The sequence below is a fragment of the Sinocyclocheilus anshuiensis genome, unplaced genomic scaffold (genome assembly GCF_001515605.1).
Source record: "Sinocyclocheilus anshuiensis isolate Anshui unplaced genomic scaffold, SAMN03320099.WGS_v1.1 scaffold222, whole genome shotgun sequence".
Lineage (NCBI taxonomy): Eukaryota > Metazoa > Chordata > Actinopteri > Cypriniformes > Cyprinidae > Sinocyclocheilus > Sinocyclocheilus anshuiensis.
Genome location: NW_015542408.1, coordinates 3,834,620 through 3,850,156, shown reverse-complemented (window position 1 = coordinate 3,850,156; position 15,537 = coordinate 3,834,620). Strand labels below are relative to the sequence as shown.

The 15,537-nt window shown below is 40.2% G+C and overlaps 1 protein-coding gene across 1 annotated transcript in view; it reads left to right on the top strand.

Annotated features, from left to right (window-relative positions):
- The window catches only part of LOC107693080 (A-kinase anchor protein 6-like), a 68,593-nt gene that overhangs the window by 49,250 nt on the left and 3,806 nt on the right, over positions 1-15,537 (top strand). Inside the window, exons 6-7 of the mRNA XM_016492324.1 lie at positions 8,956-9,171; positions 11,952-14,996. Coding sequence (XP_016347810.1) covers positions 8,956-9,171; positions 11,952-14,996 — 3,261 coding nt within the window. The remainder of the gene's footprint in view (positions 1-8,955; positions 9,172-11,951; positions 14,997-15,537) is intronic.

The following is a 15,537-nucleotide window of genomic DNA, read 5'->3' as shown; positions in this document are numbered from 1 at the left end:
GCATAATACAATGATTTCTGAATGATCATGTGACACTGAAGACTGGAGTAATGATGCTGAAAATTCAGCATCGCATCAAATGAATAAATTACGTTTTATAATATATTAAAATAGAAAACAGTTCTTTTAAATTGTAATATTTAATAATATTGAAATAATTAGTGCTGTCAAACGATTAATCGTGATTAATCGCATCCAAAATAAAAGTTTTTGTTTACATAATGTATGTATGTGTACTGTGTATATTTATTATGTATATATAAATACACATACATGCATCTATATATTTTAGAAAAAAATGTAAGTTTATGTATTAAATATATTTATTTATATTTATTTAATATAATTATATAAATATAGACATGTAAATACATGTAAATATTTTCAAAATATATACTGTATGTGTGTGTATTTATATATACATAATAAATATACACAGTACACAAACATATATTATGTGAATGTGATGCTTTTATTTTGGATGCGATTAATCGTTTGACAGCACTAGAAATAATATAAATGCAGCCTTGATGAGCATAAAAAAATGCTTACCCACATATACCCCGTCTATCCATCTAAAATTTAGTTACAAATTGATTTTTTACTCAACACTTTTTGTGTATCTATTTTATAGTGTGAACTAGTGCTGGGCGGTATACCGGTTCATACCGAATACCGGTGTTTATTTTTGTTATGATATGAATTTTTAAAATACCGCAATACCGGTGTATGTCGCTTAAACAACGTTCAGAACGCGACACTGTTTGAAACGGGTCCGTTTTCACTGTTGCACTGTGGTGAGGGAACAGCTGTATGTGTTACTAATCGAAACTGAAGCTGTAGAACTAATAGAACGTGATGACCGGAGAAGTGTCACCTCTCTCTGCGTCTGTTCTGTGCAGTGAGCAGCAGAGAAGCAGTTGGCCGCACCGCAGCCGACTCGTCAATAAATGAGTACAAAACAGCGTTTCCTAGCACCTGTCGCTTACTGATTGTTTGGAATTATAAATATGAGCGTAGTTCGTCTGTTAATATCACATGCACTTTTTTGTTTTTTTTAGTTTGTTACTCAGATGCAGGCAGTGCGCTGCATGAGACAAAAAAGTAATATAGCCAAAACAACCGCATAGCCGCTCTTTAGTGTAGATGCATGTTGATTTTGTCAGATGATGCCATGATTATAAATGAGAGTGACTCCTGGTTAACGTGTATTAAAAGGGGTCGTGTTTAGTCACTATTTAGTGTGGTATTTTTTGACAATATTCACTCATCATGACAGTAAAATAGGGCATTCTAAGTCAATATACTGCAGTATTTCCTCTCTCAATCAGTAGAAAATATGGTTAACACCCGGTCATGCATGAAAAAAAAATACCGTCATGTACCGTGAAACCGGTATAATTTTGAAAAATACCGTGATATAACTTTTTGGTCATACCACCCAGCACTAGTGTGAACAATATTGTCTATGAGGCGAAAATCATCAATCTAATAGATTTGAAAAAATTATCACATGAAAAAAAATCACATGATTTGGGGTATTATTCATTTCTGTAGCATAAACATTGTGGAATTTATATGCTGAAGTTTGTATATAGTATTGAGCCATAGGTATAGTCGATGTAGGAAATGTCACTAATACCCATAGCCTACTAGAACATCTTCTTTGTCTTAGCTATTATCGTCTTTTTCAAAGATCGCTGTGTCATTTCGAGCAGCACCGGGAGCCTTTCAAAACACCTCAGACTCCAAACCACGTTCCCATTAAAGGAATTTCACGGGAGAATTAGACTAAATGGAAGCCAGACTGAATATGTGCGGCAAGCAGCGTTCAAGTCCATCTCCACGTCTCTCCCCAGGACCTTTGATCAGCTCGCCGCAGCGTGGGGCCCCGGGGCCTCATCCTCCGGGTCCCGTCCAGCTGATTGAATGTGACGGCGCAGATATAATATCAATACTTTCTCCATGATTAGGAATAAGGAACTCCTGTTCTTTGGCAAGTGCTAACCGCATTAAGTCGGTTCTGGGACGGGCGCGCGAGAGTGCCAAACGCAGAGTTAGCGTCTCATCAGCGAGTAATGGGGAGCAGACAGGTGACAGGCCTGTTCATTACACACACACACACACTTGCACGCATAGTCGTATTTTTCATTATATGTCCATGCCGCTTGCTTTCATTTACAGGCGCTAATGAGAAAATGTCCCCATTGATGGCAATGTTATCACTTTGCTGCCATTTGTTTGCCTTAGCGCGTCTGCTGTTCGTAACACATTAGTCTCATTTCGAAAACACTGTCAGTTTTTTGTCTTAAAGGGGAAAAATAATTAAAAATAAGCTTTCTTTAACGGCAAGCTTTATGGAAGGTCACCGACAGCCCGACTCAAACCAATGCATTTCAGACTCAGCTAATTCAGACGAATTTGAAATAACGAACACGTCAAGCAGAATGCAAAACAGGATCCTTAATTTTCCTGTATTATATGACTAGCGTCAGTCTGCTGACATCGAATTTCGGTTGGTTAGGTTTGCTTTTATTGTCTATCCGCTCACTGCGGTACGATTTCTCTCTATTAGCGCGTCGCGGGAACGAGGCCTCGACTGACAGCCGTTGATGAAACTCGAGCCGCTCGGAGCCGAGGGGGAACAAATGGCCGACATGAATTCGTTATACTCATTTGCGATAACAAGTGCTTGTGATTTTAATTGACTTAATCAACAAATAGAATTAAACAGAGATTTCTAATTAATGGTAATTGATTGAATATCCACTGGGTCACTGTCAGAGCTCCATCGCCGTGTCCTTGCCGTCACTGTAGGGGATTTGGGGCTCCGCTCCTCAATCTCACCGAGATTAATTGAAAATGTTAAAATTGCTGCAGCTGTAAAGAGCGAGATGAAGTGTGCGCTCGTTTTCCCGCCGGAGAATGAGAAACAAATACCCCCGAAAACGAAAGAGCAGAGCCTGGCGTCTGGCCTTTTTTCTAATCCTCCGGAAAGCGCGTCAGCACCGGTGCACGCGTCATTTAAACTCTTCTCGCACGGAAAAAAATGTCAGAATATCATAAGGCTTAGGTTTTAATGAAATTAAGTTGGAGGGAGAGATGGGGAATTGGAGTTTAAAGGCTCTAGGCTGCGTCTGGATGGAGGCACGGTCTGTTCTCATTTTGTGCTGAATAAAGAGATAAGCTTACACACACACACACACTTGCACGCATAGTCGTATTTTTCATTATATGTCCATGCCGCTTGCTTTCATTTACAGGCGCTAATGAGAAAATGTCCCCATTGATGGCAGCGTTATCACTTTGCTGCCATTTGTTTGCTTTAGCGCGGTAAAGACGACGTCTGCCGTTCGTAACACATTAGTCTCATTTTGAAAACACTGTCAGTTTTCTATCTTAAAGGAGGAAAATAATTAAAAATAAGCATTCTTTAACAACAAGCTTTGTGGAAGGTCACTGACAGCCCGACTCAAACCAATGCATTTCAGACTCAGCTAATTCAGACGAATTTGAAATAACGAACACGTCAAGCAGAATGCAAAACAGGATCCTTAATTTTCCTGTATTATATGACTAGCGTCAGTCTGCTGACATCGAATTTCGGTTGGTTAGGTTTGCTTTTATTGTCTATTCGCTCACTGCGGTACGATTTCTCTCTATTAGCGCGTCGCGGGAACGAGGCCTCGACTGACAGCCGTTGATGAAACTCGAGCCGCTCGGAGCCGAGGGGGAACAAATGGCCGACATGAATTCGTTATACTCATTTGCGATAACAAGTGCTTGTGATTTTAATTGACTTAATCAACAAATAGAATTAAACAGAGATTTCTAATTAATGGTAATTGATTGAATATCCACTGGGTCACCACTGTCAGAGCTCCGTTCCCGTGTTCTTGCCGTCACTGTAGGGGATTTGGGGCTCCGCTCCTCAATCTCACCGAGATTAATTGAAAATGTTAAAATTGCTGCAGCTGTAAAGAGCGAGATGAAGTGTGCGCTCGTTTTCCCGCCGGAGAATGAGAAACAAATACCCCCGAAAACGAAAGAGCAGAGCCTGGCGTCTGGCCTTTTTTCTAATCCTCCGGAAAGCGCGTCAGCACCGGTGCACGCGTCATTTAAACTCTTCTCGCACGGAAAAAAATGTCAGAATATCATAAGGCTTAGGTTTTAATGAAATTAAGTTGGAGGGAGAGATGGGGAATTGGAGTTTAAAGGCTCTAGGCTGCGTCTGGATGGAGGCACGGTCTGTTCTCATTTTGTGCTGAATAAAGAGATAAGCAGTTTTTTGGAGGAACACTCTTGGGAGGTCTGTGTAATACACATGCATCTTCACGGCTCAGCTCTCTGCCTCAGGTGTGATTACAGACTCTGATAGCGAGAGACCTGTAGATTAATACTGTACACCAGATGGATTTAGCCACACGATAACAGCCAGGGGAGTGAGACGAGAGAGAATAGTCGTCCTGCCGTTCTGGAGATTGCGTTAGTGCCTAAGAACGACGCCAGGCGGCAGATCCGCTGATAGCGTTATTAAAAAGCACCTGATAGATGATGGGTCCGCAATCTCGTCTGTTCTTACAGTTTTTATGTTTTGTTTCTCAAAATACTCCCCAGAGGCCGTTTTATGTGAAGTGGACTTCCAAAAATGCAGGATTATTGTAGTTTTGAATTTTTAATATAGATTTTTATTTCTTTTATTGTCATTGTTAGTTTCGGTTTATTTAGTTTTTATTAAATTTAATGTTGTACTTTCTAGGCTGCCAAAGTCAATGTGCTAATTTGTATTATTAATTAAATTTCTTTGCAAAATTTAGTGTTATTGCTGTCTAGTGACATTTTTATTTGTAATGCAGGTTGGTTGTAAAATTTTATATTATATCATGCATCAAAAACTAAAACTAGATAATTACATTATAGTTAATTATATTCTGATTTACTTTTGTTACTATTGCATGAAAATATATTTTTGATTAGTCTTTTTTTTTTTCAACTTATGTTCTGAGTCATTCAGTTTCCATTTTAGTTTTTGTTGCTGATAATTTGAAAAAGCAATTCATCTGCAAGGTTTGTAGTTTACTGGTCTAATTGTTGGTTATTTAAAGTTGCTCAATACATTTATTAGAGTATTTACAGTCACCGTTGTGCATGTTCTGCATTTTACAGTGGCTTTGAATGCAAATACGAATTCAATTTGTATTCAGTCAGAAATACAGCAATATTTGACATATAGTAAGAGTTTTGAGTTGTAAACTGTTTTAATGTGTGAAGCAGCTCAGATCATTGGTTTTTGAGAGAATTTGATGAGAAATGTTTGCATTCATATGTGACCCTGGAGCACAAAACCAGTCGTAAGTCGCTGGGGAATATTTTGTAGCAATAGCCAAAAATACATTGTAAGGGTCAAAATTATTGATTTTTCTTTTATGCCAAAAATCATTAGGATATTAAGTAAAGATCATGTTCCATAAAGATATTTTGTAAATTTCCTACTGTAAATATATTAAAACTTAATTCCTGATTAGTAATATGCATTGATTTCTCAATATTTAGATTTTTTTGCACCCTCAGATTCCAGATTTTCAAATAGTTGTATCTCGGCCAAATATTGTCCTATCATAACAAACCATACATCAATGGGAAGCTTTTTTATTCAGGCTTCAGATGAAAAATTGACCCTTATGACTGGTTTTATGGTCCAGGGTCACATATGAAGATGTCTGCACATTACTGAGATGTGTTGTGAAACTGGAAACTCCGTTTTGTCTCATTGCTTTCTAGGAGAAACAATCGAGACACTTCTGATTCATTTGTGATTTTTCTTTCACAATAAGCTGTTCTGTCTCTGGGTGTTTTGATATCTGACTGAGGCACTAGGGCCCACTGGCCCCCTGCCAGCGTTTCAGTCTCAGTGCTGGTTTGTGTGTCTGAAATGGAGTCATTGTGTGGACTCACATACTGGAGGAAAAACAGCTTACTCACTGCACTGTGTGTTTGGAAAAGCTTTTTAGCAAATTTTGGCGCACTATACTGCACTGTTCCTCTTCCTCAATAAGACCCAATCAGTTTATAAGACCCAGTAATGCAGAAACAGCATCATATTTCTGGTGATTTGGATGCCTGAAACCTCATTGTGCAATGATGTAGTCTAATGTTTTGTGCTCATGTTTTTAATCTGAGGGCACCTGATTGAACATTGTCACCTGTATTTTATTGACATATCTGAAGGGTAAAGTTATAGTTTAGAGACTGAGTAGCCTGAGACATTTCATCCCCATGTCCCCTTTAATTAGTCTTTTAAAACCTTTTTTCAGTAAAAATATCTAAAAGTCCTTAAAACCAGATAAATTCACTTTATATGATATGAAGACATGTTTTCATAGATTGTCTGTTTGATATGAGTATATTTTTTCTTACTGCACTGGCAGGTTTTTGCACTTAACTTGTTTATATTTAAAACATGTCCTAAAAATCCCAGTGTCGTAAGACAAAATACACTCGTATTGAAGAGACAATCTATAAAAACAAGTCTTAATATTTTATGCAGTGCTGCTTCTCAAATAAATTGATCTTGTTTTAAGAATTTTTAGATGTTTTAGCTGGAAAATAAGACAAACTACTCTGTCCGGTCTATTGCCATGTGGTGAAGTCTTTCTAACATGCAGTGGGAGAATAATATTGCCTATTTCACCTAGTTTTCCTGGTTTTTTGTGCTTGTATCAGAAGCTGAGACTACAGGCTGAACGACATCTACAAGTCTAACTTTTGACTGAGACGAGCTATTTTACCATCAAATATTTACATGTGTCTTTAAGAGACCAGGCCACTACATTTCCCAGACACCGTACACCATTAAAAAAAAAGTGTCCATTTGAGTGCCAGTTTTCCATCACCTCCCACGTTTCTGTCTGTCAGAGTTTCAACTCTATCAGCACGTTCGCTCCTCGGCCTCCTCTCCTTGCATTTTACAGTCTCGTTACCTGTTTAAAAGACACGGGAGAGGGAAATATGCTAAAACAGAGGAGCCGAGCACTCCAGGAAAAATAAAATCCAATTTAAATGTAATGGTGAAATGTAATGGTGTTTAATATTTATTGAAAAACGTACAGAAAATGTAAGGCGGTGCTTTTCGGGGCTGGCGGGATTTGCATAAATTGTTCTCTGAATGTTTTCGTCCCTTAACGCACATGGAGTAGCGCTGTCTCTTCGCAAAGCTGCCGCTGCATATTTTGGTGCAGGTGAGAGAGTGTCAGAATACCTTCAGCCCCTCCAAAATGTGTGTATGTGGTCTGTGCGTGGTCGTCTTTGGGAGAGTCTATATGCTCTGGCGGTTTCATTAAACAAGTGTCATAGCTGGACACTGAAGCATGGGAGTGCAGCTTTGCCCTTTAAATATTTAATTCTGTCGTGTTTATGGGGAGAGAGGGATGTGATTTACACGCTCCTGACAGGCTGAATTGTTGTGGAGACCTCATCAAGCGCACGGGAGTCTCTCTTTCTCTCTCAATGTCATTCTATCTGTCTCTCTCTCTTCATTCACTATGTTCATTCATGCCACAGAAACTCTGAGTGGCTCAGTGAGTTCACATGCATGGCTAGCAATAAACCCTATGTTGCAGTTGTGGCAAATGGTGGAGAATAGTTCATTGAAAGATATTTTTATAGACTGCGCTATATTTTTTGTAGCTCAGTGTTTTTGTGTAGCAAAGGGTTTTTGCACCAACAGGTGTAGTGTGATTCTCACTATTTTTGTTACTTTGCATTGTGTATAAGACCTTATAAGAAGAGTCTTATGTAAATGTGTTCTAGAAATGCTTTAGAACATCTCTCTCCATTGTTCAAGTAACTATGGAGAGTCTGATTCATTTTATTGATTCATTTCATTTGAATCAGTTTGTTTGATTCTTTTTAATAAAAGTCAGTAATGTTTTCAGAAGTCCCTGAGCCACATTTTTAAGTATTCAGTAATAATAAAAAAATATTTTTTTAATTGAATTTCTGCGTCATTCATTCCAAACAGAATTTAAAACTAAATGTAAAAAAGCTTCCACAAACTAATCTGATTCGTTATAGCAAATTGTTCAATTTGAACTGTTCATGTCAATGAACCAGCTCCAAAAAAATGATTCACTGATTAATTTGAATCATCAAATGAATCAAGTGTTCCCGGACGTCCCTGCACAGCATTTATTTTGTCTTTTTGTAGCAATTTACTGTACTTTAATTTTGTCTTTTGTAGCAAAAGTTACTTTTATTAATTTTTTTTCTTTTGTATTCATTTCTATCAGTTTTTAGTTTTATTTTATTTGTATACATCGTTTTCTTTTTCCTATTTTTTATTAATTTATATCACTGTTTTTAGATTTATTATTTATGTCCTTTATACATTTTGTATTTGTTTTTATCACTGTTTTAGATATATTATTTAGGTTTTTAATACAGTTTTTTATCAATTGTTTTTTTTTTTGCATTCATGTCTATCAATTATTGTGTTTTTAGTTTTATTATTAAGGTTTGTTTTATAAAGATTATTGCTGTATTCATTTCTATCATTTAGAGTGTTTCTTAGTCTCATTTATTTTTTTAAACAGCTTTTAATAAATGTTTTTGTTTTCATTTCTATCAGTGTTTTTAGTTCAATTTAGTTTTTTGTAATACAGCTTTTAATCAATATTTTTTTAATTCATTTCTGTCATTTAGGATGTTTAGTTTTATTATTTTGGTTTGTTCTTGGCTGTAGTTATAACTTCTTTACATTATCAGTAGCTTGTGTTCACAAACTGCAGTTTCAAAGTTAAGCTTTTAGAGTTAAGTCAAAGTTAAGCTTTCTTTCATCAAATTCTCTGGCATTAACACATGAACCCTGCCCTTAACCTGACGACAGGGATGTTAAACCCTGTTTACTAACACAGTCTATGAGTGCATGAGAGGACTGACCTGCTCCTGTCTCTGCAGGCTCTGTGTATGGAGGTGCGGGGCAGACGGAAGGGCATTTCCTCCGTGCTGAGGCTCTGTCAGAGGCTGCTGGACGGGCCTGAACAGCAGAGCTCAGAGGCAGAGCGCCAGTCGCTGCAGCTGCTGCAGGTCAACCTGGAGAGACGTTGGGAGGCCATCGTCATGCAGGTCCTTCAGTGGCAGACCAGACTGAAACGCTCACTGGGCAGAGACCAGGTCACATATGCTTTACACTACAGTTACAAGTAAACAAGATAACATACGTTGTGAATATAAACAGGGTGGTGCATGCACAGGTAGTGCCGTCTCGATATCCACACTATGGGCGGTTTAATTGTGTTTGTGGTGGAGTTTCTAGAATGCATACTGTGACTAGAATGCATACTGTGTATTGTATATGGTTTTTTAAAAAGTAGTTGTGTGCTCTGTTTGCATTATTTATCACCTAATTCACTAAAGGAATTATGCAAATCGGTGCAAACAAGCTCAAAAAATACTATTTGCATGATGCAATTTCCCGTCTTGCAAATACACACAAACACCTCCTTTAATTAAACAAAATTGTTTACCTCCTATTTTCCATAATGCAAAAAAATGTGCAGTCTATAAGTAAATTGTGTAATTTAAATATGTATGGTACAGTGCTATACCAGTCCAGATAGTGTAAAGTGGCATAACTGTTTAGTGAATTCACCTCAGTATGTGAACAGTATGCAGTGATAAACAGTAGTATTAGGGTGATTATGTGTCTGATGTCTGGGTTTTGAATGTTTTTTTTATCGTTTTCATGCTTGCTAAATGTAATGACTGAAAAATAGTATTACCGATAGTGTGGAGGGATTGTACATAATCAACCAATTATGGGATCCACAGAGAATGGTCAAAGCCATGCAATTACACATGCTGTATGTATGTATGTATGAGAGCATGTCAATAGAAAAACAAACCCAGACATTTTAGGCAATTTAGAAAAAACTGGACGTATATTCACCCTAAATAGTATGCTGTGTTATTGACACATAGACCTTACTATCTTAGATGTTTAACCCTCTACCGCATGGTGTAGCCATATGGCAACTTTTTTACAGCACTTCAAGTTAAGCTGTTCTTAGAAAAGAAAAAGATTCAAATATTTTTTTCTATAGGTCTATCATAATGCGTGCGGTAGAGGGTTAATTCACCAAGTGGGCATCCATCATGTCCTTAATGCAGTTATTTTGCAGTATTTTGTAGTATTTTGCAGTATTTTTGCAGTATTTTGTAAATGTCTTAATCTTTGACAATACATTTAAATACTGTATCAGTAAGGAGACTCCTTCCTAATGCAATTATAATTCTGAAAATCAACGTTCTATTTTATTGAACCCATTGAATTGGCTTTTTGAAGATCTCCTTACATGTTGCTGTGCTCAAAGGAAGCTGTCCAGAACCATTTGTTAAGCAGAAATACACTAGTTCCAATAATATAGTGCAGCGCCGCTGTAACAGTGCAATAAGAATGATGTATAAGGCAGGGAAAGTGGCCACATATTATTCTTGAATACACATAGTAAGAGGACAGTGGCTAGATGCGCTCCCCAGATACTCACTGTACTGTGAACTCAATCGATTACAGGTGCTGCCAGAAATAACTGACTGTTCTTAATGTATATTGAGTAACCAATAGCAATGAAATAGCTTGAACCTGTGTCCCCATCCTGCACTGAAAGGGAGGAAGTAGTCTCTTAAAGGACATAACATGTGCACATACCGTGTTCACTGCCGTATAAAAAGACTTCCCATCCTGAAAACGGAACCCGTAACTAGTCTCTTATTGTATGTGTGGGACCATTACAGTGCGTGTTAAACGGGGGAGTGGGCCGAGGGCTAGACTTCGCCTTTTGTCATGCAGATGTTGTGCATTCCTGCATGGCAGCAGCAGGGCTCTGGGGAGGCTGCGTGCTTCACGCAGAAAAGCCCAGCAACCTGTTTGTGAGCGTCCACTCACTTACACGGGGAAGACAAATTACTCGCCCCTCGCTCAGCTTGACCTTGCGGGGCTGAAGTGCAATTTCACTTTTTGCGGGCGCAGAAGAAAGGAAAAGAAAAATAATAGGGAGAGTTTGTTTTTGTGAATACAGTACACTTTGTGAGATGATGAAATAGCTGACTGTTGAGTCCTTGCTCACAACAAGTCTGGTGTCTGAAAAAAAATCCAATCGTTACTCTTTCATTTTTAGGAGGATTTTTTTAAAGAATATCATGAATTCTGTTTGAAGGTCAACGAAAGACATAATGATTTTTAAGTTAACTTTCACCTGCTCTTAAGGGAGTGGTAAACCAGTGAAAGAGTGACTGTTAAAAGGAAAAAAGGTTTCAGAAGAGCTTTAATTGACACCGTCAAGTTATTACATGATTTCACTCTCAAGCTGAATAGTGTAGCAGACACAATGCCTGCTATTCAGTCAAAAATCTCAGGCCATACTAGACAGTCTTGTTTAACATTCTACGAAATGGCAAAATGACTTTTGTAATGGCATAGCTAAAGGTTATAATTAGTCTATCTGATTAAAACGTTATGTGCTGCAGTCGGGGTACAAATGTTAGCTGAGGTAGCTAACTGAAATTATTTTGATTTGATTAGACTGATTGATTGTTCTCACAGTTGAGGGTTTTTATCATGCACTAGCGATCCAAGCCTGTGAATTAGTATTTTCCTCATCAGCAGAAAGAGAATAAACAGAAATCTAATCAAAATTCATTTTATGGGATATATGACATACAAAGCAAGTGTTAGATTTGCCAGGTTATTAGATTAATGAGATAAAGAGGATCTTATAAATAGACTCTTCCTGCTTGAACAAGAAGCAAAGCAATTTGTGTAATTATGCCCTGTGCTGAATGCCCACATCTAAGCAAAATGTATTTGTCATAGATTAACTTTGCATTTGATCTTATTAAAAGTCCAACCAAGTATTTCTTTGCCCCTGATGTCTTTTTTTCTCTCCCTTTTTCAGGTCTCTGAGAACCTCATTGAGCCTTCTCTCATGGAGCTCCATGGCCAGACGGAAGACTCTTGGGAGTGGGACGAAATGGACATGACTATCTGCGATCTGGATACACAGGACTGTGAAGCTGAGCAAAAGCCTGGATCTAAAGCACACCTTAATTCCCCAAAGGAGACTTCAAGTCTCACCGAGTCATGCCCAAATGACACACGGTGTGGAGCAGCCTTGAGCTCTGCAGAACTGAATCCAGAATCTTCTCGTGTTTATCAGGTGTACAGTCTGCATAATGTTGAACTCTACCAACAACCCCAATATAATCACAAATCATCATCAACCAAATCCCAACAGTCACTTTTGAAGCGCCAGAGCATGGATTCCTCCTTCTCCTCAGCCGAATCCTTACCTGACATCCTGGGAGACCTGTTGAAGGGGAAGCAGGGGCTGCTATCGGATTCAGCCAGGAGATCGGAGAGCGAAAGTGGGATAGTTAGTGAAGGGGACACAGGTAACTCTGAGGTTTGCCTGCTGTTCCAGAGCGATGATCCAAAAGTTTGTGTTACTCTCACCTGTCCTAACAGAGAAGATGGAGACAGAGTGTCAGATGAAGACATAGAAAGAGTTTTGGAGCGTGCCAACAAGTGTGCAGAATATGGTGGCAGTCTTACCATTGGGCAGAGAGACCAGCAATGGCATATCACGAGAAAGAAGAGAGAAGATGGTGGAGAAAGCAGGAAGAAACACCGCAAGGAGCCAATGAAGATTCATGCCAACGGCTTTGGGCTAAGCCAAGAGGTTAACGACAAATATCTCAACATGAGCGGAGATGAAGAGAGGGTGACTACACACCGAAAGCTCCAAAAGGAGTTCACACAGCTATCCCAGGGGTCTTCCCTTGACTCTCTTTTCACAGTAGGAGAGTTATTTCCATCGAGCAAAGAGGCACTGACTCGTAGCACTTCCCTGGAAAGTTGGCTCACTCCATGTAAGAGCGCAGAGGACGCGGGCAGTAAGGAAAGTCTGAGGGATGTTGAATCGACTGTGGAGCCCACAGGGGAACTCAGCAGAAGAACTCTGGAACTTCTAAAACGCCTTGAGAACATCCAAAGCCCTCTTGCAATGAAGATGACGCGTAGCGTCTCTGACGTAACACTCCATAGCAGCTCGCTGTGGCGTGGGTCACGCTCGGCTGGAGCTCCCTCCTCCATTAACGAGAGCTCGGCAGCCTCCCTGACGGAGCTGAGCAGCACCGAGGACTCGTCCGTGGCATCCGAGGACCTAGCTGTGCAAATGAACCGCTGTGTGGCTGCAGAGTCCAACGCATCCTTCCGTAAACATTGCCGCAGCCAGCAACAAACCGACGAGACCGATGCAAGCATTAGTATGGTCGTCAACGTTTCCTGCACTTCAGCCTGTACTGACGACGAGGATGACAGCGATCTTCTCTCCAGCTCCACTCTGACGCTCACCGAAGAAGAGCTCGGTATTAAAGACGACGACTCCAGTGTAACCTCAGAGGAGGAGTACATTGAAGGTTCCCTCGCTCTTGGGCTGGATTATATAAAGGGTGAGTTTCAAAGCTGGATGAAGCCTAGATCTCAGAGTAAAGAGAAAAATGAAGCAGATCTAGTGGATGAGCTGCAGTGTGGCACCATGTCTAAAGACATCCTGTCACCGGTTAATACCGCCAACGATCATCACTTTCTCAGCCGGTCCGCGTTGAAACTCTTGGAAGCCAACACTAATGCTAAAAACGAGAGCCTCGGGCAATGGGAGGTGGATGGCAACCGAAGGGACGCCACCAGGAGCTATATCAACCACTTCGTGGATGACATGGAGAACGGGAATGTCGAGAGCACTCACATCAAAGGCAAGGATGAAGACGACGAGCTGCTGAGGGAAGAGGGAAGTCTGCTAACCAAGAAAGGGGAATCGTTTAAAAACTGTTATGTGGCGGATGCTGTCAACGGTGTCAAAAGCGGTATGGTGACCGCCACCTCTCCATCCTCATGCGAACAGTTGAGCTTGAGCTCCTTGGAAGGGCAGTTGAAAGGCGAGCTGCCCTGTCACAATTCCCACCGTCCCTCACCCTCCATCTCTCCCATAGACGAGTGTTCAGGGTTATCTGCACACGCTCACAGCCGACAGAAGCAACTCGCCGCCTTTCTGAATGACGTCCACGAGAACCATCAAGAAAGCTCTTCAGAGAGCTGCAACCACCCTGCTTTCATCTCTGAAGAGGCCAAGAGTGACAGTGTCCATGACTTTGTGATGGAGATCATTGACATGACATCAGAGGCCCTGAAGACCAAAGAGGTGCAGGCAGAGCAGCCAACGGAGGTGTGTAGCCAGACGTCCGTGTCTCAGATCAGAGAGAAGGTCCTCGAGCACTCCCATCGGCTTATCCATTTGCGCAAGGGCGACTTCTACTCCTACCTGTCGCTGTCCTCGCACGACAGCGTCTGCGGAGAGGTCAACACCTGCGCGGAGGACAAGAGCAGCACCCCGATCCTTTCGAGTACGCCAGATATCCGTGACGAAGAGCCGCTCTTCGAGGCCTGCACCGAGGAAGTGTATTTGGGCCCTCCTCTTTGTTACAGCATGTCCATTAGCAAACGGCCCACGAGACACGGCGGCAAACTAATAGAGCCCCTCGGTTTCCCGAGTCCAGCACCTTCACCGGGCTGCGATGAATACCAAAAAGCACATGGTATTTCTCAAGGAAGTGCAGCTGGTAGCCAGCCAGAGTGCCATAATGAGGCGCCTTATCATAATCCTTTACCATGTGAAACCCCGATAGATACTGTTGAATGTTTTGCAGATACTAAAATGCTTGAATCCAATATTTCCCCTGTAATGACTAAGATAAGAGTCTCTTGCTCCACTACAAATCCTTTAAAAGAGGATGGCAGCCTTTATATTAATCCCAAAATTAACTGTCCGCTGATAAGGAAGACTGATAGCGATGAAAGGGCTCCTGCTTCACAGTTGATGAAACAGAAGAACGTCAGGAAAGGGCGCCGCTCTCTACAGGAAGCCAAGTCGACTCATAAGCAGGTGTGTTTCGACATTACACCATGCTCTATCTGCTTGTAATGAGAGCGGTGTGCGTTTCTGCTGAATTCATCTCGTTGACTAAATATTTAAGAGGGGATTTTTATTCATTCTCTCACCCCCTTCTCACCCCTCCCCGCCGCTTTTCCCCTGAAGTGCTAATGGAAGAAGGATTTGCAGGCGTAGATTTAAAATTTGAAGGTCTACAGAACAGAATAATCATAATCAGTCAGATTATATTATGATTCATAAGCAAGAATGCGGCGAGGATCATTACTTAATTTCATGACTGAATTAGCATGTATTTGTGTTCTTTTTAAGTAGTTTTCTATTTCGTATGCAAACTTCTGCCTGCTTGCTTCCAACTCTGTCTGCAAATCTTCGTTTGACCTTATATCAGGCGAATTAAGTTCCTACTTTCCAGCTAATCATTGAGACCGAAAACACTAAATTAATTTTACGTCATCAATTGAATTTCAGTGTTTGTACTCATATTGATTTAATTAAAATAGCTGGATGGTTTATATGAAAAAAGAAAGGGAAC